This window comes from Periplaneta americana, chromosome 12 (genome assembly GCF_040183065.1).
Source record: "Periplaneta americana isolate PAMFEO1 chromosome 12, P.americana_PAMFEO1_priV1, whole genome shotgun sequence".
Classification (NCBI taxonomy): Eukaryota; Metazoa; Arthropoda; class Insecta; order Blattodea; family Blattidae; genus Periplaneta; species Periplaneta americana.
Window position 1 is genome coordinate 98,759,884 of NC_091128.1, and position 26,199 is coordinate 98,786,082.

The 26,199-nt window shown below is 35.8% G+C and overlaps 1 protein-coding gene across 4 annotated transcripts in view; it reads left to right on the forward strand.

Annotated features, from left to right (window-relative positions):
* LOC138710705 (cerebellar degeneration-related protein 2-like) overlaps positions 1-24,258 on the forward strand; it is a 398,695-nt gene extending 374,437 nt beyond the window's left edge. For all 4 annotated transcript variants that reach the window (XM_069841769.1, XM_069841771.1, XM_069841772.1 and 1 more), the window contains exons 4-8: positions 3,536-3,722; positions 6,683-6,832; positions 9,649-9,746; positions 12,837-12,993; positions 22,273-24,258. In XM_069841769.1, the coding sequence (XP_069697870.1) occupies positions 3,536-3,722; positions 6,683-6,832; positions 9,649-9,746; positions 12,837-12,993; positions 22,273-23,667 (1,987 nt within the window). In that variant the 3' untranslated portion in view covers positions 23,668-24,258. The remainder of the gene's footprint in view (positions 1-3,535; positions 3,723-6,682; positions 6,833-9,648; positions 9,747-12,836; positions 12,994-22,272) is intronic.
* The last annotated feature ends 1,941 nt before the right edge of the window (positions 24,259-26,199 follow it).

Below are 26,199 nucleotides of genomic sequence, written 5' to 3' on the forward strand. Positions count from 1 at the left end.
TTCACAATTCGACACAAAAGTGTACTAAATTGCAGTTTGCAAGCATGCTGCTTCTGCCTTCCTTTCTTGCATTATTTTGGTCTCCGGCTTGTAATGAGCGGGAGTTGAGGGTTGGAAATTCCAGTGTAAACTAAGGGAGAATTTAGTGAAAAGTCCAAAGACTATTTGTCGGATAGGATGCCACAAAACTGCATTACCGGTAGCTTCCTTTTATTTTTTGTCAATAGCCAAATAACGTGGAACAACACACACAAAAGGCACTATTATGCAAGTTAACGTAATATATGCACTAAATCCAGAAAAAGAAAACATAATAAGCAATATAAAAGTCTAAATTATGCTATTAAATCTAAAATCTTCCAAATATGCGTTATGTATGAATTTACTCCCCCAAAAAAAGTCCAAAACATGCAAAATGCACGAAAAAATTACGGTTATTTGGAATCGATGTCATAAAACTAATATTTGTAAAGTTTGAGAAGTGTAACAAGCTTAGGCTATATAAAAACATTGGCATGGAAATCCTGGCTTTGGTGATCAGTTTTCTTTTAATCCTGGAAAGAGATATAATCTTTCTAATTTGTTAGATGATAATGACGATGACGACGACGATAATCACACTGATGTTTGTACTAGAGCACTAATGCAAACTATTCGCTCGCTCATTTTCGTTCGAAGGTACCGCATTCGAAGATCTTTCCTTCGAGCGAAGAGTGCTTTAAATCATGTTGACGAGCAAACTGTGCTCGCGTGGAAGGAGATTCACAGGAAGCAACCGGGAATCTAAATTTTTACTCAGAAGCGCACATAGCATACAGTACTCTGAGTTAGATATGGCCTGCGAGATAATGAAGAATAAAATAATAGAATCATATTTATGTTCATTCTGACTTGTCATTCTATTTACTATATTTTGTGCTCAAATTTATTTGTCCTCGTATTTAATTTCTATATTAACTTACATAATGGGATCAAAAATAGAAATAATGCAACAATAAATGCCGCATTAAATTGTCTTCGGTTGGGAAATAAAAATAATACAAGAATAATAACCGAGGGCAATGTAATAATTAAATTAATATATGTTGTATCTGTAACAATTTGTTTTGCACGATCGTGTTGTTTGTTGTATTTATAGCTATTATTGTTGATCCTTGAAAGTTAGAATTCCCGTAGAGGAACTTGTTACTAGAGAAACCATTTTTCTTAACATAATACTATACTGAAATATACCCATTACAGTGCACTTATTGTTATTTAGTTACCATTACAGTGCAGTTTTGCGAAGGCTTTGGAATAATATTGCTCTAAATTTTCAATACAAAATACACATCATGTCCCGCTTAGAGGGATCGAGAAATAAATGCTCACTATTTAAAATCAGATGAAGATATTGTTTTGATTTACATCTGACAAGATGCAGAAACTGCCCAAGTTTATGCACCAATGATTTAAAAACAGTTGCATGTTCATGCGCATGCGAACTAACGTTTATCGTGGAAACAAGCCTGGCGCCATTCAGTAGAACATTCCATCATTGGACCATTCTTCTTCATCGAAGCGTCAATCAAAGGGAATGTATATCTGGACATGTGCAGAATTTTTGTTGTTGATCAACTCCCCCCAGGATCGGTTTTTCAGCAACATGGGGCTCCACCCCATTGCTATGGAGCACTGCTTGGCTTCTTGAATGCAAACTTTCACAATAGGTTGATCGGAAAAGGAGAACCCTTGCCTGGCCACCTAGGTCACCCGACTTGACGCCCATTGACCTCTTTCTGGGACTTTATGACGAGTGTTGTGTACCAATGTAGTACAGTTGACACTTTGAAAAAACTGAGACAACGCATTATAAATGCAGCTGCGCTAATCACTCCACAAATGTTATGGAACACTTGGCAGAAGTTACAACAAGCAACAACAGTCCCACACCTTAAATATCGACGTGCTACCAGTCTCAATGCCAGTTCCTGATACACACAGCAGATCTCTCCGCACACGTGTACCACGGCACTGAAGATGTCCACCGGAGTAGTGGACGAAACGTTTGGTTGTAACACCGACAGACCACGGCCCTCTAGCCCGGAAAATACGCATCCTACTTGGCAGAAGGTTGAGTACCTTTTGGATGTCTTCAGGGTAGCTCGAGGCGCACATATCGAGTTGTTGCACCGATCATTCTCCGAAACTCGGAGAGTTTTTATATCAAGTTGTATAAAAAGTTATGTTATAAAAACATTATTTATACTTTAAATTAGCACTTATTTCTCGATCCCTCTAAGCGGGACACGGTGTATATTGTGTCTGGAATTTTAAAAATGTGATCGTGCAAAAAAAAATTGTACAATACACGTTTGTGAAGTGCATTAAAAAATCTCGGAAATTAAAAACTCGCTACATCTACTCGTTTTTCAAACTTTCCTGCATTTTGTAAAAAGCACTTCCCAACCTTGTATCGTAATGTACTCTTCCCACACATCACTTTTGAGGTCTAATCGCTTGCTTGATTTGTATTCATGACTTGAAAGTTTAGTCTCCACAGCCTGTCCATCCATATTTACTGGGGCAACTGTTACGAGTGTGTTTCGCTTGTCTTGAGAATCACTCGCTCTGTGTTCAATGGCGAGCGATAAAGCCTCATACACTCGCAGCATCTATCGGTTTAATAGCCAACTAAATTATAGATTTCTCACGCTCGGTCGAAATTAGTAAATTCAGAGCTCAAGTCTAACAAAAACTATGACCAAACGATTTTGATTACGACGGTAACGAGACGGCAAAGATTATGAATGCGAGTACGACCATAGACTATATAGAGAAGTGAATCTTTATATAAACATAATGATTGCTTGTGCATTTAAACTCAAGCTGGTAGTTTATTGCAATTGCCATGAGTATAGTCCGGATTTATATTTACTAAAAGTTAAGAATGATATCGAGTATAGTTGAGTGGATGTGGTGTCAGCTAAAGGGGGTTTTTGAGCCTGGTTTACAAGATGCTGAAATGCAACAGTAGATAACTTGGTCACAAAGGATAGACAATCCATCTTGTAAACAGCGTGCTGATTTGTAAAAACAGTTAACGGTACCGAAGGGAAATAATGAACGACAAAAAGTCATCTAAAAGAAGTCGTGGCATGACTTTTATGTACATAAACTATACCAGGGATGTCCAAACGCCTGAATTACGTACTCATACTACAAGCAATATGAATCCAACAAGGTTCTCTTATCTGAAAGACAAAATACAATCATCGCTCTTAAGGAAATGTTGTGCGGGTTCTTGAGAGCACGCGGTGCAGGCGTTTTGACATCCCTGAACTATACCGACTGACAATATTAACTTCTACTGCATATAAATCCGGGCTCTAGTCATGAGATATCGATATAGTCAGAATGCTTCTTGTCAGTCTTAAAGCTCGATAACATGAAATACATTAAAAATAAGTGAAAATTAGTCATGTCAGCAGTGTGATGAGAGAGTGCCCGCGTAGTTTGAATATAAATTATGACAAGTATGCTTGTATTGTTACAGCCTCTGCTTAAACATTGATACTCTAGAGTCAAGATGCGAGGAGCTTCAGAGAGCACTAGACGAGATGGCACTGCAGCAGAACAGTCAGCTGAGGCGTCAGCAGAGGTCAAAGGAAGCCCAGTCCAATACTACAGAAAACAGTACTTCAACTGAGCCTACCGTCAAACTGGAGAATGGCACAGATCAGGTAGCATATTTCATCACTAACCTGCCAGTAAGAAATCGGGTCAATGGTGGCAGAGTTGATAGTTTACTTCCCAGATTCGCAGACTGAAACATTATTGACGGAGATTAATTTTTAGAACCGTAAAAATACTTAGAATTACAGACCGATTATTTAGTCCTGACAGCTCGGCGACGCGAAAGAGGGGAAGTAATAGGAGTAGTGGGGAGAATTCCGGAATAGTGATAAGAGCGAGCGGTCAGTACAGCTTAACTGTACTGGAAACACACCGCTCTACCCCGATCGCTCTGAACGCAAGCGACTTACTAACCCGAACACCCCTTGGCATAACTTCAGGAACTCGCCTGACCCAGGCGCACATTGTCGGCTACTGTCAGGACTAAATAATCGTACTGTACTTCGGAAAGGAAGAAGCGTTAGGAATCCTTGTTGTAAATCTACCGTACTTGAAATAATCTGGCCCCTGAATGGGAATAGCTACTGCAGACAAAATTTGATGGTCATAAACTGCATGGTTAGGCCGATTAGCCTGTTCAAACTTCACAAACTTACAAATTTGATTACAATTGATCTCTCCGGCGATTTTTTATCTACCCACTTCATGTTTCCTATTTGTACACAGAGTTTTCAAAAGCAACGCATAACTGCAATTAAAATTGAATGAGGGGATTTTGGGCAAAACTCTCAGACACGGCAAATCTTACATTTTAAAAGGGAATATTTTTGCGACTATCGTTGTGCAAGTTGTCGTCATCCAGAACATTTTTAAAGGACATCCTATAGTTTTTATATCATTTGAAAGAGCATATTTAGAGCATACTTTTATGTAATATTTCATTCGTTGTGTACAGAAGCACTATAGTTATGGTTAGTCCACTATGGTAACAATTTTATTGTTGATATATTTTGTTAGTCCCTGTATTATGTATGTGTATGTATTTATTCACACTGCAAATGGGTAAATACCCGGTGGCAGTGGTAACTAATTACACTCAATAATGACAATAAATACAATTAATAATAATACTAATAATAATTAATAGTAATAATAATAATAATAATAATAATAATGTAATAATAATAAGAAGGAGCATCCTAAATTAAATGAAGCACGATCACTTAAAATAACATTTAAAGTAAATCTAATTTGTATCTTAACCCTAAGTTCGAACTAAAGTCCACGAGTATATGTTCATACTTGCACATTCAGCACTACACTCATTTCGCTGTCAACTCACTCACTGCACTGGAACTACGACACATTTCACTGATTCTATCCTGATTTCACTAACATTTCAAAAATATTTCACTGTTCAAATACTTTGCACTAACATTATAAACTAAGGGTGCTATCCATAGACATTTCGCTAGCCCGGGATACGAGCGTGCTAAACAGAATTCATATCATATCGCTAACACTGATTTATGAATACGAAAAACGTTAGTTCGCTGATCATCCACCGAAAGCCCGCGCTAAGAATGTCTATGAATACGGCCCTATAAAACTTCACTGACACAAACACACTTCTTCACTGATACAACACTTCAAATAACAAAATATCAATTACATCCTTTAAATAGTATGTATAATATACTACCGTCTGTTAGTAAAGTCCTTAAGCCTATTTTTAAATACATTTTTGGTTATTGGTAAAGCCTTTAGTAAGTCTGCAGGTAAAGCATTCCAGTCCCTGATAGTACGATTGAGAAAAGTAAACTTTCCAGTGTCTGTCTCTGTCTTCTTTCCCTCAATTTATATGAGTGGTCGTTCCTTGAAGAGTAATTTGGCGGCTGCAACCTATTTTTTATTTCTCTCCAGGCAGACTCCTCTGTATGTTTTGAACATTGCGAATAATCGAATTCGCGTTCTCCTGTCCGTGAGTGTGTCCCATTTTAATGGTGAATTATTACGACAACGCTTGAGAGCCTGTTGTTTTTTTTTTTAATCTTTTCCAATGTCTTAATATGTTCTAATCTGTAAGGATCCCAACATGCAGCACCATATTCAGAAAGCAGTTTCATTCATGAAATCAACATAAAATAATATTATTCTTAACAGAAAATGAACTTTTTATGTCTCACATGTCCATGTTCTCTGAACTTCGCTTTTTATTTTTCTCACAGTTGACAGAGAAATAGATGGCCGATTTGAATGAGTTTCGTTACCTCTTGTTGTTTATATGTTCTGTCAATAAACCCTATCTTCATCAAGATTACAAGATTACAAGATTGTTATTGCAAGCAAAAATTACATACAATAACAAAGATTTTACAATACTATTGTAATACTCGTATATGAATTTTCTTCAAAATTCGAAATTGATTACAAATCTCATAGTCAAATAGTCTACATATTACAAATTATTGTATAAATACAAGGTAACTGGGTCACACCCGAAAAAGCAAGATGCTTGAGGTCGGGTGTGACTAATAATGAAAACTGCCAGAATCTCAATTTTCTCATTTTCCGTTAAGAATAGCGTGTTCCATAAACATTCATTTCATCAATAAAACTGCTTTCATAGTAGACGTAAAGGAACTAACTGGGACACGCACATCCTATTGTAATTTTGGGAGACGCACATCCTATTTTAGTTGTGGGCAATGCACATTCTGTTGTAACTTTGTGGATGACGCATATCCTGTTGTAGTTCAGGTTGATGTCCAACTTATTAAAATCTGGGCTATGTATATCCTTTTGTAATTGTACTGATAGGCGACGCATGATATTGTGGTTTTGGGCGAATGCACATCCATTTGTAACCCTGGACAACGACCATCCCGTTGTAGTCTTTGGCGACGCACATGCTGTTGTAGTTGTGGACGATAGAAGATATCACATCGATATTGCTAGTTGATATTGATCTCAGCGGCAGGATGTTCATAATTTTATATCCGATAAACGACAACCATTAACCAATTTCGTAATAAGTATTAAATTAATAAATAAACTCTGATTGCAGCATGGAGATGAAGGAGTGGATGTTAAGGATACTGCAGAAGATGAAGAAATGATCAGACTGCTAGGACAGCTCCAGGAATTGAGGTCTCAGAGACACAAGGACCAGAGGAAAATGGCCGAACTGGAAGAGCAGCTAGCAGGACTTCTACAGGTATAGTTGTGGTTTATGTCTTAAAACAAAGAACAGTGAGGTTGAACATAACGGGTTGCATCCTTTTGCTTTAGGAACTGATTCTAGAACTTTTCTTCGAGATTTTTTCATGGCCCTACTAGCGTTTTAACTTAAGTCTATAGCTGAACTTGTTCTCAACTTCACACTAAATGCAGTTCTCTTACATAAGACGATATTATTGTGATTCGAAGAAATTTAGTGTGTTGCAATATTTTAAATTAAATAAAGTAATATGATGGAATTTTTGCTGAAGGATGTTGAGACTAAATACGGGGTGATTGGAGGTAAAAGACTTTGTAAATTACTAATTTGATATCATTTATTAAAAATATTAATTTATGATTCGAAACTTTCTCGAGGTTATAACCAGGCAAAAAATTGGTGATACTCCGACATTTCGAGGAAGATCAACTTCGCCAACTTTTTTCCTGGCTAGAAGCCCGTGGAAGTTTCGAATCATCACGTCACTAACAAAGTTTCAGTAGTTATTTTAACATAAATTTATGTGGTCTGATTTAATGAATTTTTACATGTGTTTTTTAAGTGAATAATCATATTTGGGTAAAACTTTTTAACATCAATCCATACAAAGCATTTGCATAAAAAATTAGCCTTCTACATAAATAGTTTCGGAGAAAAGTGTGTACACTGGCATTCAAAGATACCTGATCCCTACTAATCGATAGTTATCGATAAATTGAGTGTGCCTTCTTTAGTAATTACTTCTAAGAAAAGATGGCGAAGATAAGTCAGTGTCTCCAATAGTAGGCCTACATAAAAAATATACCCGCATTATAGAATTCAAAATTTCATCCCCGTCTAATGATTGTAAAATCACTAGGTTTAGTGGGAAACTGCTGATACTGAAAATTATAAAAATAATTTATACTTAATCTACATCACCATTTTTCCCAACACTTCTTTTACCCGTTCCAGTAAAAATGTCACCTATTGAGAACTAGCGGAACTATTTCAAAGTCTGTCAATTTATTAGCTTATATCTTTGGTTTTGACTTATTCCGTGGTTAGAAAGTGCGCTTACAAGATCTGAAAATTGTAGGTCTGATATCTATGTACACCATTGTACGCTGGCGTTCAAAGATATCTGTCCCTACTAATCGATAGTGATCGATGATATGTTGGTGTAAGTGTGGTTTCTTTAGTTCTTACTTTTATGAATAGATGGCGAAAATAAATATCAGTGTTGCCAATCGTACATAAATATACCCGCATTATTGAATTCAATTTTTCATAGCACTCTACTGATTATAAAACAACACTGGGTTTAGCTGGAAACTGCTGGCATTGTCAATTATGAGAATCATTTATGCTTAATCTACATAATCATATTCCTTGACACTTTTTTTAACTGCTCCAATAATCGTGCCACATATTGAGAACTAGCGGAACTCTTTCAAAGTTAGTCAATTTTTATATCTTTGGTTCTGACTTATCCCGCAGCTGGGAAGTTCGCTTACACGATCATAAAATTGTACGGAGTAGTTAAGATATCTTTGAACGTCAGTGTACCTGAAGTTTAAAGACAAAAAGACAAAAACATGACAATGGGTGTGGCGCCAATTTTGAAACCTCGTTTCCAAGGTATTTAAATGTTCTAAGCAAAGGTTCCTGGATTTTTTAAAAAGAAAAATTAAAATTCGTGTCTTCTTCTTTTTTTTTTATTTCCTTTTGGCTCAGATCTCTTCCCAATGTCGTTAATGGACAGTAAACCAAGTTTCTTCCAATAATTTCTAGAAAAAAACAATAGAAGCTTGCACCGCCACGGTGGTTCAATGTTACCACGTTAGGCTTATTAACCAGGGGGCTCCGGTTCAAATTTCGATTGATTCACCCTGAATTTATTACTTGTATTGGGCAAGCCCATAGTCTAGATAACTTACTTACTTACTTACTTACTTACTTACTTACAAGTGGCTCTTAAGGAACCCGCAGGTTCATTGCCGCCCTCATATAAGCCCGCCATCGGTCTCTATCCTGTGCAAGATTAATCCAGTCTCTATCATCATATCCCACCTCCCTCAAATCCATATTAATATTATCATCCCATCTACGTCTCGGCCTCCCCAAAGGTCTTTTTCCCTCCGGTCTTCCAACTAACACTCCATATACATTTCTGGATTCGCCCATACGTGCTACATGCCCTGCCCATCTCAACGTCTGGATTTAATGTTCCTAATTATGTCGGGTGACGAATACAATGCGTGCAGTTCTGCGTTGTGTAACTTTCTCCATTCTCCTCTAACTTCATCCCTCTTAGCCCCAAATATGTTTCTAAGAACTTTATTCTCAAACACCCTTAATCTCTGTTCCTCTCTCAAAGTGAGTGTCCAAGTCTCACAACCATACAGAACAACCGGTAAAATAACTGTTTTATAAATTCTAACTTCCAGAATTTTTGACAGCAGGCTAGATGACAAAAGCTTCTCAACCGAAAAATAAGACATTTCCCATATTTATTCTGCGGGTACACGGGTTTCCCTGAGACAAGGCAACAATTCTCCATTAACGTCATCATTCATTACGAATGCATGTAGATCCACCGCCAGTGGTTTACTCTGGATAATCTCTGACGAACTAAATGGCCTAGGCTTAGACACATCTAAGAGCCAGACTCGGAAAAGTTGAAGAAAAACAATAGAATATTGTTCTTCCATCATAACCTATGTTGTCAGTCTCGTAAAACACTACACTCTAAGAAAAAAAATATTTTCCGTCACCTGATAAGTAGCTTACAGTAAATAGTAAAACTTAGTGTTATCAACTTTGTTTCTCAGGAAAACTTGGCCTTGGAAGAACAACTTGCCATGTTGCGCCAGAAGGAAGAGGATATGAAATCTCTGCAAGAAGAAATATCTACTTTGGAAGAAGTCAGGTAGGTAAATTAATTAAATTTATTCTGTGCACTGCTTATAGGCCTACAGGATCTTTAAAAAAAGACGCTGCAATTTTTATTGAATTTTATTTAGAAACTACATAATAAGTTTGAAATTTTTAATGTATATTATGTGATCAGTAAACTTAGGAAGATGGTAATCATGTGAAAATATTTTCAATATAGGCTATTTCATTTCCATGTTGAATCTTTCGTACACTACTTTTAACACTTGAATATAAATAATTGATTAAATGGCAATCTTACTCGTGTTAATTGTGTAAGCATGTGCGGCTTACAGCTGTTTCGGTGTTTCTTCACACTATCCTCAGAACCTGCTAGATCTCGGCGTACCGAAACAGCTGTAAGCCGCACATGCTTACACAATTAACACAAGTAAGATCGCCATTTGATCAATTATTTATTTCATTTCATTTCTACTCGAGATAATCCGTAATCGATTTCTGAAGTCCTCTTGTGATACGAATCACTTCTATCGAAATTTCTATCTTAAATTCTTTACTACTGTGTGAATTATCTCTGTAGGCCTACACTAATATATCCTTCAGGAAAATCCGTAAAAGTAAATATAAGAATTCAGATCGGATAGTTATGACGGTCAGGACCATTCATAACTGGATCGTTCCAAAAATCGGTCAGAAAACACTAAAAATTCTCATTGAGAATATTCAAGATTGCATGCGTTTACAGTAGGCTATGAATCGAGTCTCGTCCTGATGAAAAGATATTTCTCCAAAATTAACAAAATGTTCTTTGGAGAAAAAGAAGGTAAACGATTATAATAAACGGTATGTATTTATATTTTGAAACGTAGTTTAACGACTATGCTACACACCGTTTCTGAAATCTGTGGAATAAATCGACGCATTTGGGAGGAGCCTGTGACAAGCGAATGAGTGGAGCCTATCATTGCCAGAGTGTATTGCGGGCTGCATCGGCTCACGGCCCCTAAGGGATAAGATGCGCGTGACAGAAGGTGATAGATAGAGGTTTCATTTTAGATGCGTGTCTTCAGTCAATGCTTTCCCCCAGAGCGTTCATTGGACTGACCCCCTCCACTCACCACTTGCGCAAAGGACTTGTTTCGGTTCCTATACTCCAGATTCCAGAAACGAAGTATAGATGAGCGCACTAGAAACGAGTGAGAATCCCGATTGTCTATTGCAACCCTGCCCACAGGGGGCATTCAGCTCCGAGGGCATATAGCGAGAAACGGGGCAGTGCACGGAGCTGCCTGCAGAGTCTGAGAATAGTGATGTGGCGGATGTAAAGCATTGTACAGTCTACATCGTATAGGCTATAGAGCGTTCGGAGTTTAGAAAATACCATTGGGATATACCAGACGTCGTATTAGAGCACATCCTCCCCTCTTTGTAATATAACTAAAAATTTTTTCCGGGGTTTTCCCTCAACCCAATACGAGTAAATGCTGAGTAACTTTCGGTGCTGGACCCCGGACTCATTTCAACGGCATTACCACCTTCATATCATTCAGACGCTAAATAACCTGATGTTGATACAGCGTCGTAAAATAACCCAATAAAAAAATAAATTTCAAATAGGCTATAAACGCTTAGGCCTATATCTTACTTTATTTATATTTCCAATAACCGAATAAATTGAATAGATTTACTTCTGTTGTTTTATATACGTTAGAAAATACACAAATAACTTATTTAAATTGCAGACAGTAGAAAGAGGGGGAAGTCCGCTAAGAAAATGCCAATATTCCCAATGGTATTTTCTAACTCCGATCGCTTTAATAATATGAATTCGAACAGATTGGAGAGGAGACATGCAGGTTCCTTTACCCAGGATATAGATTGAAAACAAAAATATTTATTTCTTCAAGTAGATGAACGATCGAGATGCCTGATATATGGACTTCCGTGGCCAATATAGACTAATGTGGAGCACTAAAAAAATAAACATGCTAATATCTATGATTTGGTCGTAGAAGAGGGTCATACAAAAATGACTCAATCTCTTTCTTTTAATTGGTTTATTTTACGACTCTTTATCGGCTCCTATGATTATCTAGCATTTGAGTAAGATGAAGATGATAATGCCAGCGAAATGAGTCCATGGCCCAACGCCGATAGTTAACTAGCATTTGTTCTGAATGGGTTGAGAGAAACCCCAGCAACCAGGATTTGAACTCGGGCCCTCTCGTTTCGCAGTCAGACAAGCTAACCATACTCCACAGCGGTGGATACTTGCTGTCAAAATTTGAATGCACGGTCTGCCTATTATAATTACTGATAAATTTACTATTGTTTTATTTATGTACCTATCAATTAATCATTGTAAAAAATTTTTCTACCTCTATTGTTGTATTATTATTATAACTGTTGTGTTAGTCTACTATTGTCCAACCGCTGTTGACCAGCACATTAAAAAACAAAATTATGGTTTATTTAACGACGCTTGCAACTGCCGACGTTATATCAGCGTCCCTGGTGTGCCGGAATTTTGTCCCGCAGGAGTTCTTTTACATGCCAGTAAATCTACTCACTTGAGCCTGTCGCATTTAAGCACACTTAAATACCATCGACCTGAGTCGGGATCGAACCCGCAACCAGGCCGACTCAGCACATTAATAAAAATAAATAATTATCATTGTTATTATTGTTGCTATTATTATTGTTATTGTTACCATTATTGGTACCATTTTCAACATGCTTGATGAATACTCAGTTAAAGTTAATGAATTGTAACAAAACTATACAGTAGTTTATAGCATAATATAATAGGCTACACTTTGTTAAAAGTAAATAGATATTGTTATTGTTCATACTAATCTACATGCGACTGTAAACAAAATATAATTTTGATTTAGTTTTAATTAAAAGGTAATCTTGTTATAAATAATTTAAAATGAAACTGAAATAGTTAAGATTAAAATCTTAAATCAGTTTCGAGGTAAGGGGAATTTGGAATTCGCCCCTCCCTCCTTAGCTAGTCTCTGTATTCATCGCTAACTTGTACTGATATCCATAAATATCTTTGCAAGAACAACATTTTGAGTTTGTGAAATTATGTGTATTAATCATCATTATAATGAAACAGACAGGGACACCTGTGCGGACGATGCCTGAGAAACGTAGACTCTAGGGGCCATGACGAACTGTCGCTGATGCTGGACCATGAGGAAGAAGAAGATGCCAGTGTGGTGAACTCCATTGTTAGTGAAACGCATCGTAGCATGGTCGTGCTCCAGATTGAGGTATTGAAAGTTTATAAATATAAAATAAATATCATAGAATAATATAGAGAGAAATTCTTTAAGTTTTTTTTCTTTTAGCTTCATGGTAAAAGTCGTAATTTTTGCAACGAAATGACATAATTTTCTGTGTTTATTTCTTATTATTCTTCATTTAAATAAGAAATCGAATGGAAGTTCTTTGTACAAAAATATAGGCCTACACGTGAAAGACGTGTAAAGAACACTTTATTCAATTGTACTTGTATATTGTCAATACGTTTTTTTGTTGTGTTTCGTATTGAACAGGGCTATTAACACTGTGATCACAAAAATGACATTAAATTTCCGTTCATTTATTGCGATTTTATTAATTAAAAAAGTAAATTATTGAGAGGAAGACCTCAGAAAATCTATTGTTCTAATCTTTTTCATTATGAATTCCATCCCAAATTTCCATGATTTCAGTTCAGATAGCTGGCGTAAAAAACACACGAGTAATCAATACTACACTTCGATCCATAATGTCTGACAGATAACGTAAACATTGTCGGCAGAGAGAGAGGGAGAAGGATGATTGCTATTCAACCAATGGCAGAGGTTTCATTCCACGCTTGTCTTGAAGTTGGGAGGAGGTAGAACGCTTCAGACCGCCCAACTTCAAATCAAGAGTGAATCAGACCTCTGCCATTGGTTCAATAGCAATAAAATTATCCTCTCTATCTCTTTCTCTGCCGGTAATATTTAGGTTACCTGTGAAACGAAGTATAAACGTTAAATCATTACTTATTCATTCTGAAGCTTTAGTAAGTCCTGCAAGCTTACCAATAATACTGTAGGCTTACTTACTGGCTTTTAAGGAACCCGGAGGTTCATTGCCGCCTTCACATAAGCCCGCCATTGGTCCCTATCCTGAGAAAAATTAATCCATTCTCTATCATCATATCCCACCTCCCTCAAATCCATTTTAATATTACCTTTCCATCTACGTCTCGGCCTCCCTAAAGGTCTTTTTCCCTCCGGCCTCCCAACTAACACTCTATATGTATTTCTGGATTCGCCCATACGTGCTACATGCCCTGCCCATCTCAAACGTCTGGATTTAATGTTCCTAATTATGTCAGGTGAAGAATACAATACATGCAGTTCTGCGTTGTGTAACTTTCTCCATTCTCCTGTAACTTCATCCCTCTTAGCCCCAAATATTTTCCTAAGAATCTTATTCTCAAACACCTGTAGTCTCTGTTCCTCTCTCAAAGTGAGAGTCCAAGTTTCACAACCATGCAGAACAACCGGTAATATAACTGTTTTATAAATTCTAACTTTCAGATTTTTCGACAGCAGACTGGATGATAAAAGTTTCTCAACCGAATAATAACAGGCATTTGCCATATTTATTCTGTGTTTAATTTCCCCCCGAGTATCATTTATATTTGTTACTGTTGCTCCCAGATATTTGAACTTCTCCACCTCTTCAAAAGATAAATTTCCAATTTTTATATTTCCATTTCGACCTAATAAATGAAATTTTGTTAAAGAATTTATACAGTAAAATTATTTATTAATTTTCTATGACGAATTGTCCCTCGTTAAAATTACTATAATGTGAATTTAATTTATTTTCTATGAAAGTTACTTAATAATATTAAAGATATATTTGTCATACTGCAGGTTTGAAGTGCTGATGAACGCAGTCTGTTCAAAGTAACATGGTTTGTATATGAATCTGTAGATAAGTTTGTTATTCGTGTAGTGAAACGTAGCACAATGGCACAAGTGTGCCTTATAAAAACAGAATAGATTGTCTTTCACTTACAAAAAATGTTTTACTGTTAAGAATAAATTGTGAGTTCTATAGAAGCATCATGGAGCTAGTTCTCCAGCTTAACAGCTCGCACAATGTACAACACTTGCAGTAAGATGTGCGCTTAATGCGTACAGTAAGAGTGGCGTCTCTTTTACCTGCAAATACTAATGTCAACGAAAGTAACAGATTGTGTTTACTTTCGGAAGTGGCGACACTATGGTGAAATAATGGTGAAAAATTAAGAAAATTCACTTAAAAATGTATTGTGACTCTGTATTGAGACAGAGTTCAAATATAATTAATTCATTTTGAATCTTGCATACACTACTTTTAACACTTGAATATAAGTAATTGATTAACTAGCGGACTTACTCGTGTTAATTATGTAAGTCTGTGCGGCTTACAGCTGTTTCGGTGCTTCATCACACCATCCTCAGAGCATACTAGATCTCGGCGTCATCTCGAACTTCTCTGCCTGTTGTGTGGGTGCGTTTGATTGTTGAAAAGTGGAGTCAAATAGTGTGTGTGTACTGAAATTGGTCTGTGTCTTGAGAATTTGATCAGGATGTGTTTTAGTGTGTTTGTATATTTCATATTGTACTAGTGCACTAGAACAATATGAAATATGCACTAGAACAATATACAAACATACTAAAACACACCCTGATCAAATTCTTAACACACAGATCAATTTCAGTACACACACACTATTTGACTCCACTTTTCAACACTTTTCAACAATCAAACGCACCCATACAACAGGCAGAGAAGTTCGAGATGACGCCGAGATCTAGTAGGCTCTGAGGATGGTGTGATGAAGCACCGAAACAGCTGTAAGCCACACAGTAATTAACACGAGTAAGTCCGCTAGTTAATCAATTACTTTTATAATTAATTTATATTCCCATGACTATTTTCAAGCTTTTGAGTCAATTTGAACTAAAAATTTTGAAAACTCTACCGCAGGGAGCCTTTTTAATGACGTCAATATAAAATATACTTGAAAAATATAATTTTAAAAATATTAAACCTAATGGCACCAAATTTTGTACAGATGATAGTATTGTAGGCATGTTTGTGTAATTTAAAACTCATAAATTTTGGATTAAAATTGTAGAAGTTTTAAAACTCACATCCCCTTAAAGGGTTAAATATATGACGGACAAATTTTCCTTCTGTTGTGTAATGGCCACTGCCCTTCTCTTGAGTGTGTACGAATAGTATACATTTCGCTAAATGAAACTATTCTCTGATTAATGTCATTCTGAACTTGCTAGTAGTCTGTTATACATACTACGCATCGCATTTCGTAGTAACATTAATAAAATTGATTCTATATGTTTATCTCGACATTGTACCCGAAACTTCAGACATATTCCAAGAAAGTAACAGTTCCATGGAAGTCCACTGTCTGGTCTTCACTTCAAATTCCCGATAGGACGCTTTCTCATAATTGAGTCATTCTCTATCGTGGTCAGATGGAGTGAATTTGAAAGATATTAAATTAAAAATAACGCACTTTATGATACCAAAATGAAAGTCTAACAAGAATGATGAAATTCACGATCCTATTATAGTGTGATGCTCCTCTGATGCTTGGTAACATTCTGAAGTGAGTGGCTGTTAAATTAATACTATTCTCCAAAGCACGTTGTGCTGTTATCTATGTGACGTTGTGATTTTTTTTCGTGTGCACAGTGATTCAGTATAAGCGTGCAAAAATTACACAGCAAATCGGGGATCTCTACTGAACATTTTGAGATCAGGAACTTGGGGTCTGCTAAGCCAAATTAAGGAGATATGGCCTTAAACATAATATCTATCGCCATCGCTTACTGTTTCCATTAGAGATGAGCAACGATAGAGAAAGCGAGACTAACAGCGCCCGCAAAGCCGAAAACCCGCACGACAATGTTGTATTACGTCGCGTCTTTGACGTAAAGACTTCAGAGTCTTCCCAGACTCTATATTGATCATCTCCCGAAGTCAAGCAGCCTTCAATCGCCACAGTTGTTTACACATGCCTGAACTTTTATCTACTTTGGCAATTGTTATATACAGTATGTATAAACAAATAAATACCGGTAGCCTATTTGAAACATCTCTATCTTTCAGTGTGTAATAATCCGTTCGCAAGTCTTTATTTAATTACTACGCCCTTATTAAAAGACTAGAAATTTTCTTTTCATATGTTTAAGATCAAGTGTGCAATCTCAAGTAAAAAGATATTAATGTCATGTTTTATGTTTCTTAGAAATGCAAATTTATTTGAGAATTGTTTTTTTTTCTACCGTAGGTAATATCATATAAAGGAATCAGAACATTTTGATAACTAAACTACTGTTCTGTTTTGCCTTTTTGTCTTATTTAAATATTTATGTTATTTATTTCAATCATGTATGCTATTCAAAGTTACGAAATCTTTCCATGACGACCAAATGCTGTTTCGAGAATGACGAGCGAGACTCGAGCGCACGAGAATGACGAGCCGAGACCCGAAAGACAAAGGCAGCAAACACAGCGAGCGAGAGCAGCAGTTTTGTTCATCTCTAGTTTCCATATTATTTACATTTACACTTATGATTTATTTTTTTTAATTATTTTCTTATCATTTACAAACCCGAGTTAACAACATGCCATTTTTTCTCTCACAACAATTGCTCAAAATGACGGTCACTAACCTCAATGTAAGCGTGACATCGGCATACGATATTCTGCTGCACCCTTTTAAATATCCCTATCTCTATCACATGATAGGCGGCTACAATCCTGGCAACTATTTCCCAGTCTGTGTTTACTGATTTCTTATAAACTAGTGATTTTAATATCCCCATAGGAAATAATCGAATGTATTCACATCGGGTGACCTCGCAGAAAATGGAATAGGGTCTACCATTCCAATCCAGCGACCAGGAGGAGTATCATCCAGGTGGTTGAGAACATGCACACTGAAGTGTGGCGGTGCTCCATCATGCTGCATCCTTATCCTCTCAAGAGCAGCAAAGGATAAGCGTACGTCCTCCAGCAACTCAGGAAAAACTTTTACCACGAACCGGAAGTACAGGTTCAGTACTTGTGGTTCAGACAGGCAGATAGGAGATACGACCCAAGGAGATGGTCTTGTCTACAATGCTGAGGTCACAGATATTTACAGCAAAATTGACTTGATCGTCTTAATCTTGTTTCGCAGACTCCAAGTTCCTTGTCTCCAAACGTTCAGTAGAATATCCTGGATTTCCTGTTTAATTTTTGCATGCTTTTCTGAATCACCCGGTATACTACAGTTTCTGCGTTAGTTTCACCAGGTTGCGTTTATTCTTTTTGATGCTAGTGAAGAGAGAAAAATATTCCTTCTATTTAATAACTTTATTACAAAGGGTGATTCAGGAGGAGTTACCATCACATATGAACCTTATTTCCGAAGACATTTTTAGCAAAAATGTATTGTATTTATTTATTTACATTCTATGGTATTCGTACATTGCTTTACAGCAAGAATATAGAACATGTCAAACGAAAAAAAATCTTAATGATAATATAAAGTCTTAATAATTATAGCCACAGTCTATTTAAAATATATGCAAAAGAGTTTTACAATATAGCCTACTACACAAGTGTATGCATTAGAATAATGCAATTTTGTAGTTAAAAATTGGAAAAATAAAATTGTACGAAGCAACTAAGGAATTCACAACAAATGTTTAGCTTCAGAATACTAGTCAATTAAATAAATGATACTTCTTAATAGTTCATTCTCTATTTGTAATATTCTTTTACCCTTAAAACAAAAAAAAAAATGCTATATTTTTAACAACTTGAAATTAGTGTAACTCTGAAAGTATTGAGAATGGGACACATGTTTATGACATTTTTTGCTCAAAATATCTTCAGAAATAAGCTCCGTAAGTGGCAGTAACTCCTCCTGAATCACTCTGTATAAAGTACCGGTAATGAAGATTTCATAAACTTTACAGAAATTTCATTTTTAGTGGTAGGCCTATAGTAAATTTAGAAAGAAGGCAGAAAATAGGAAAGATTGGAGAAAGCTGGGTTTGCAGTGAAAGACCTGCCCATGGGCAGAACACTTGTGTGAAGTAAACTTAAGGATTGATTTCGCAGACTCTCAACTAACAATTCCTATGTTGTATAAATTGCTTGTTTTTGGTATTACCTATTGTTATATTGAGTAAGGAAATTAACATAAGTTTTATGTTCTCAGGGTAAACGCAATATATCACATTTTCCTTACGTGTGGTTTGACCACTATCTACTCTCTATGTTGCTTGGGCTATGCAATCAGTTCGTCTTCACACTTTTCAAATGGTGTAGGTTTCTGATAAAGAGACATCGTCTCTAGGTATGTAAAGAACATAGTCTGTTGCCTGCTGTACTGAAATGGATTTGCAGTGTGAACATTAATGCGTTTTAAATCTAATACATTTAATCAGAGTGGTCAAGATATTTAAGCTTAACTCCTGTGTGCATTAACTTAATGATACCAGAAGTTGCTTGAACCAATAAAGGAATGATTGAAAGACCCAGTAGATTTCCAAATAATCAATACTCACTTCTCAGTCCTTAGGATGGGCATAGCGACGGGGCACTGTATCCTTACCCTAAGAAAATACGTAAAAGATAAGATTTTGTAATGTAAAGTCCAAATGTAAGCTTTATGAGGTATAAAGTATGGAAATTACCTAGCATGTAATTTTAATGTGATTCTTTGAGACCCAGGAGATACCAGTTGATTGGATTAATTTGTGTTTCATAATTTATATGAGCCGTGATGTTTCAATCTACCTTCCATTGACTATTGAATATATGACAGAGAATTCTGTGCAGTGTATTCACTGTTAAATATTTATCTTTTTACAAAATGATAAAGGGCTCAAACTTTCATGATTATACAGGGTGTAACAGAACCTCACTGACAAACTTTGAGGAATGATAGATCACACAGAGGGGGTCATTTTTTGTTAAAAAAAAATATGCTTGATGGCACGTCCTTCATGAGTTATGCATCCTTTTTAGATGTGCATTCCACAAAGTATGAGTTCATTGAAATAATGTTTATCGTTGTCAACTGAAGTTGGAGTTAATTGGAAAGTAGGATATTTTTCAGAACATTAAAAAGTACTGTCCTACGAAAACCAGGACGGATTATTTATGCTATGTCAGATTGATCTTTAAAAATATTTAATTAACATTTCCCTGCACTTAAATATTTTAGACTCTGGTAGCTATTCAGTTTGAGTGTGCTTCGCAGTGACGCCAAGTTTTGGAAAATATTGAGTGGGCTCAAACACTTGAGTTATAAGTTAAAATAAATAAATAAATCTCATAAATAATAATAATAACCAGTGAGGAAAGTGAGACTGTATGTGATGGTATGGAATACCACTACTGGTTTCTATGGCCAGAAAACATACCGTTGGTGAAAAATAACATACCATCACTGGAAAAATGTGATTGTAAAAATTTGTTTATACATTTCTTCATAGCAAAGAATACTATCTGTTTGCTTCATAAATCTAAATCACAGCCTCTGGAACTGAATTCAACGTGTATTTAGACACATTTATTTGATAAACTCAACCCTTGGAATGATTACAAAAGGTAGTATTTCAAGTATAGAAGGCTGTGATCTGTAGCTTGTGGTGCCCATTGTTGCCAATTTAGTGACTGTGTCATTTTTTTGTTGCACTTTTTATCAATAATTAAATAAGACACTTTGAAGCCTTAGCACTATTTTAAATGAGAAGTCTCAAAGGACATTTTAAAATGATCTAGTAAATAACTGAAGTAACTTGAAATTATTTTATTAAGAAATGTAATGTGTTGCGTAAGCTTCAAAGATTTGTGTTACCGACTGCACGAAACAATTTATTGTATACAACATTTATGTCAATGTTGTAAGGGATGGAGTATGCCTTTTTTAAAATCGAGGTATACCAGAGGAAAATCTTGGGTAGCATACCGCCTCTGGTTTTTTCCCCACTTCCCTCACTGATAATAACAATAATAACATGACGAATTATTGGGTGGGCTCGGGTCCCATGGGCCCATACAAGTTGGCATCACTGATGATACATGTGATTTGAGATTGTAGAGATTCATTTGTGTGTGTATGTTTGTGTGTGTTATTGAGCATGTATTTGTTCTTGCCTCTCAATATCCATAGAATGTAGCAGAATCAATATTACAATTTAACATTCTTATGTAATATGTGCTGCTACATTTGAATCGCACTTTTTAGAAAGGAACTAAGTCAAAATGTTCTATTTTTCAGGAGAGCAAAAGAACTTACTTTCATGAATAAATACCAGTGTACCAGTGCCATAATATAAACATCAACTCTATGTTAGAGATACAGGGAAAGGTTTGTTTAAGTTCCTTCCTTTGTTTATCTTTGCATCTTGGAACTATTAATCATTTCATCAGAAGAAATAAAAATGACAAATTTTGACTTAGTTCCTTTCTAAAAAGTGCGATTCAAACATGTTTTTGCCTCGATTTTTTATAATACTGGCTCCATCTTCAGGAACATGTATAGTAGATTGCCACAGGATATCGACAAAATATAAGAAAAAAAAAAGTCGGATACTATTCCTATGTAAACACATCAGCCAGTAGCTTGACAGGCCAGGTGTACAGCATCTGGCCATGCCAGTGAATTCTAACACATTTGTTTTCATTGCTCACTGGCGTTCCCCAACCACCTCACAGCCCAGTTGCTGTCACTGATTAAACAGTGCACAGTACACCAGCCAGTTGCTGAGAGGTAGTGAGTATGTGCAGAACAATCTATAAGGACTCCGTGAAAATTTATATAATGTATTTACTCCTAAATACAACAAACTGTGGACAATAGATCAGTGCCAGTTGAGCTGGTCTTCTAAGTATCCAATTGCTGGCACCATGTGAACAATGGTCAGTCCGACTGTCTGTCCAGTAGCTGCTGGCCAGTTGGGAATACAGCTACTGCGAAACTGGTTAGCCAGTAACAGACAGTGTAAACACACCTTAAGTGTAAAACATTGTAAAAGTGACTTGCTGTATGACAGTCATACTTGTTATAAGTAAATAATTACGATTTTAACATTTTATTACATCTCTGGAGTCAAAAAAGGAGACCCACTGTTGTCTATCATATTTAATATAGCAATGAAGAAAGTTGTCTGCATACAATTTCTCTGAACAAGAGAGCTAAACCAAATAATAGAATCAATGCACTGGCTTGAAACCTTTTATGAGAACAGGTAGAGCTTTGTTAGACCATAAAAGAAATTAAGAAGCAGATAAAATGTCGAATCATACTATTTTAGAACGAATCTAACAAATTGCACAAAAAAAGCTATTCTATAGAGGAATAATATTTCTTTCGGCCACAGAAGGTTTTAAAAAGTCGAGTATAGGACATGACAACTGTAGATAATTAAATTTACCAACCATCAACTATTTCTAAATCCACATGATTGTGCTTGTGTGATTAATAGGATCATCCTACTGAGGAACAGACCAATGACAACCCCTACCGCGTGCTGGTCGAGAAATATGAAGCTCTGCTCGAGATGCAGCGGCACCCAGCTTCTTCCAGGCAGCAGCAAGTGACGTCCAACAACAACTGTCTGTCGTTGCAAGAAGAACTCCAGCTCTCTGGTGATTTCAACAGTTTTAATGGAAAAGTTGAGGCTGATGCAGAGAGTGATAATGAAGCTGTCGAGACAACCGCTCCCAAAAAGAATAACAAGAAAGAAAACAATACACAGAAAAAGAGCGAAAAGGCGTTCTCTGCAACTCCTACAGACTTCTCAGAGGCAGAAACTTCGTCATCTGGCTTTTCAGACGAGACCAGTAACAAAGCAACGCAAACAGAAGGACATCTACCTCCAGGCTCATTTCTGTGTTCGATCGCTGATGGAGATGACTGCCGCTTCAGTATCTATGACGATGCAAGTCCTATTGAGAGTCGTTTCAGGAAAACGCCGGAGTACCGTCAACTGTTCCGCGAGATATTTGCTGTCCTGAAGAGAGCGGCAGAAGCAAAAGATGAAGGTGAACAGCTTCCTTTACTAGAAGATCTGACACCAGTGGCTGAGGCACCCAGAGTACCTCCAGTAACACCGGCAAAAGAGGAGCTTCCAGAAGAATTTCCAAATCGTGATAGCGGCAACAAGTCCTCAAATCCTGAGCTTCCAGCCCCACCTACAGTTTCTGGTGACAATGCGGGCAAGACAAAGGAGAACACTAATTCTGCTGATGTTCAGTCAGAGTCTAACATACCTCTTACGGTCGATGCAGATACCACACAAGGTTCAAATGATAATTCAGCCAAAGAAAATGACACTTTGAAACCAAAGCCTGCTCCAAAGCAGGACATACTGGAGTATTTATCTATTGGTGTAGGTATCAGGAAGAAATCGCATGGAAGAAAACATTCTCCAATGAAAACTCTGAAACCAACAGTTGCGGAAAGAGTAGAACAGATAGAAGCATTGCCATCTGTAAGTAATGGTTCTGGAACATACGCCAGCAGGGTTACCAACAGTGGCGGGGGAAGGAGGAGGAGAGAATACAAGAATTCTGAGAGAGGAAGAGGAAGTTACAATAACCAATCACCAATGAGAGGAGAGTCACCATCTCCGTTTGAGGTTTGGAAAAAGGGAGAGCTTCAGAACTCTCCTGGTAACCAACAGAAGCCCCCGTATTCGAGGCAGTCTTCGTATCAGAGGTTAGGACAGCAGCAGAGCACGTGGGACTTCCAACCGTTCATCAGTTCTGCGTCTCAGGAAGTTGCCAAGCTTAAACGTCTCGAAAAGTCTTATGCTGAAGTTCTTCGCCTTGGACCTCAGAAATGCAGCAATCGCAATGCAAATGGGCAAAGAAAGTGAAATTATTTATTTAAAGAAGCCTCTACTTAATTCGAGCAAGTGATGCGGAGTTGTGCTGTGTCTTAATATTGACTAGAGGACTATGCAGCAAAGATTGCAAATAACTGAACTGAGTTACGGTTGTGAGGTAGTGCCAAGTGTTCCTTCTTCCTTGACGTCGAAACAAGCAGGATTACTTAAATTCTACTTCAGCCTTGTTCATATGGCACTTGTATATGGATCATGGTGGATGGTGTACTTCAGAAATGTTTATCGGGATTGTAATCAAACTGCCTCTTGTGCCATGTGTATATTTTCTCATGTTTTACCCAGGCTTTGTATGAGATATTGTGTAGTGTATGTGCATATTGTAGAACAGTTGTATTGTAAATTATGTGTATAAAAAACAGCAGTAAGCAAAAAATATTCAAATTTTTATTCCATTTTATGAACAGTTTTTGACTGGTAACTGTGGGAGTTATAACTTTGGAAATTAAATAAAATTCTGTATGAAAATGTATAAATATTGTATAAGTGCGGCATTGAATACATACTACAAACCAACTGTCAAAATAATGATTTTTCAATACAATAAAATCAAAGTCAAATGTATTATAATTGTTCGTAGTTGTTCGTAGTTTCTCGAATTTAAATAAGTTTTTTTTAATTAAATTGATCATTGTCCAATCCGACAATCTGTGCCCTTTTGGTGCTGTGATCGTTAAGGTTAACGTTTTCACTCTGCTTGACTCGCATGATACCACACCCCCTGGCTTATCTTCGCTCATCTTAGGTAGCAGACCACTCGAACATAATGGGACTAGGGATTTTTTCAAATTCTCAGAAGTACTGCCATGGCTGTTGAATATTGCATAATTTTTAATAATAAATCTATAAAGGCATCTATTTCAATTTTACATAAGAATTTTCTAGTTCTCTCTCACATTATTTTATTTCACTATGTTGGGAGCGCGTTTTTTAAATCTTTCATTAGTAAAGTCGAAGAAATAAAAGAACAAATAGTTATGTACCCTCCTCTCTCATCCAGGCTGTAATGAGAGCCAAACCTGCATCTCCACGAGTACACTATTGAAATGTACAGTTCTATTCCTTGTCGACATGATCTTAAAATATCAAGCACAAATGGCATTTATAGGAAATCATCACAAGAAATCAAATATCTTTATAGATTAAAAAATCTAGAACAAGCAAGCAGCTTTAAATATGCGACAGTATAACATTCTTGCATCTTTCTTCTTAAATTACACCAGTTCATATCGACAAGAATCCTGCTCTTGGGCTGATAGTAAATTTTAATCTTCTGCACAGACTTTATCTCTCATCATTTCTTTTATTAATAGTTCTGACTTGTCCATATAAATTATATAAAAATATTTGTCACGTAAGTAATTTTGATATTAATTCAGGACTGACTGAAATAACGTATTGAACTGAAAGAAGTCTACTATTACTTGTGATCACAACTGCTACGAGTAGGTATTTTCGTTGTAGGAAACGGATAATTACGAATTTGTTTCTCTTCATCGCAGAACGTCATAATTTGTTTAATACATGTTCTTTTTTTCACTTTGCACTACGGTATTTATGTTGAATTTGACAACACTGATCTGTATAGTCAGTCTTTCTTGTTGTTAGAAGGACTTTGCTGCACAGTTCAACCCAGTCATTAAGGGATGCATGCAGAAATTTCTAGATGCGCAGTTGTCACATTTTACTTTGACTTCGCCATGTGGGTATAAAACAATCGTATATTTATTTCTACAGGCCTACCACAAACTGTCCATTCATTCATTCATTCATTCATTCATTCATTCATTCATTCATTCATTCATTCATTCATTCAATCGCGAATTAATGAATGGATTATTTTGAGTTACTGTGTGTATAAAGATCCATTATAGAGCCATTATGCGATCAACTTCTTCAAACTAATATATTTCTATACAACAATAATAATAATAATAATAATAATAATAATAATAATAATAATAATAATAATAATAATAATAATAATAATAATAATAATAATAATAATAATAATAATAATAATAATAATAATAATAATAATAATTATTATTATTATTATTATTATAATTATAATAATAATAATAATTATAATAATTATAATTATAATAATAATAATAATTATTATTATTATAATTATAATAATAATAATAATTATAATAATTATAATTATAATAATAATAATAATTATAATAATTATAATTATAATAATAATAATAATTATAATAATTATAATTATAATAATAATAATTATAATAATTATAATTATAATAATAATAATAATTATAATTATAAGTATAATTATAATTACAATAATAATTATAATTACAATAATAATAATAATAATTATTATTATTATTATTATTATTATTATTATTATTGTTATTATTATTATGTGAATGTGAATTTGTTTCGTGTCCAAATCCGCAGTGAAACTTAAGTGATAGCTATGTAATAAAATATGATAGCATTTTGCTTCTCTTACCTCTATTCGTCGTCACTCTCTCC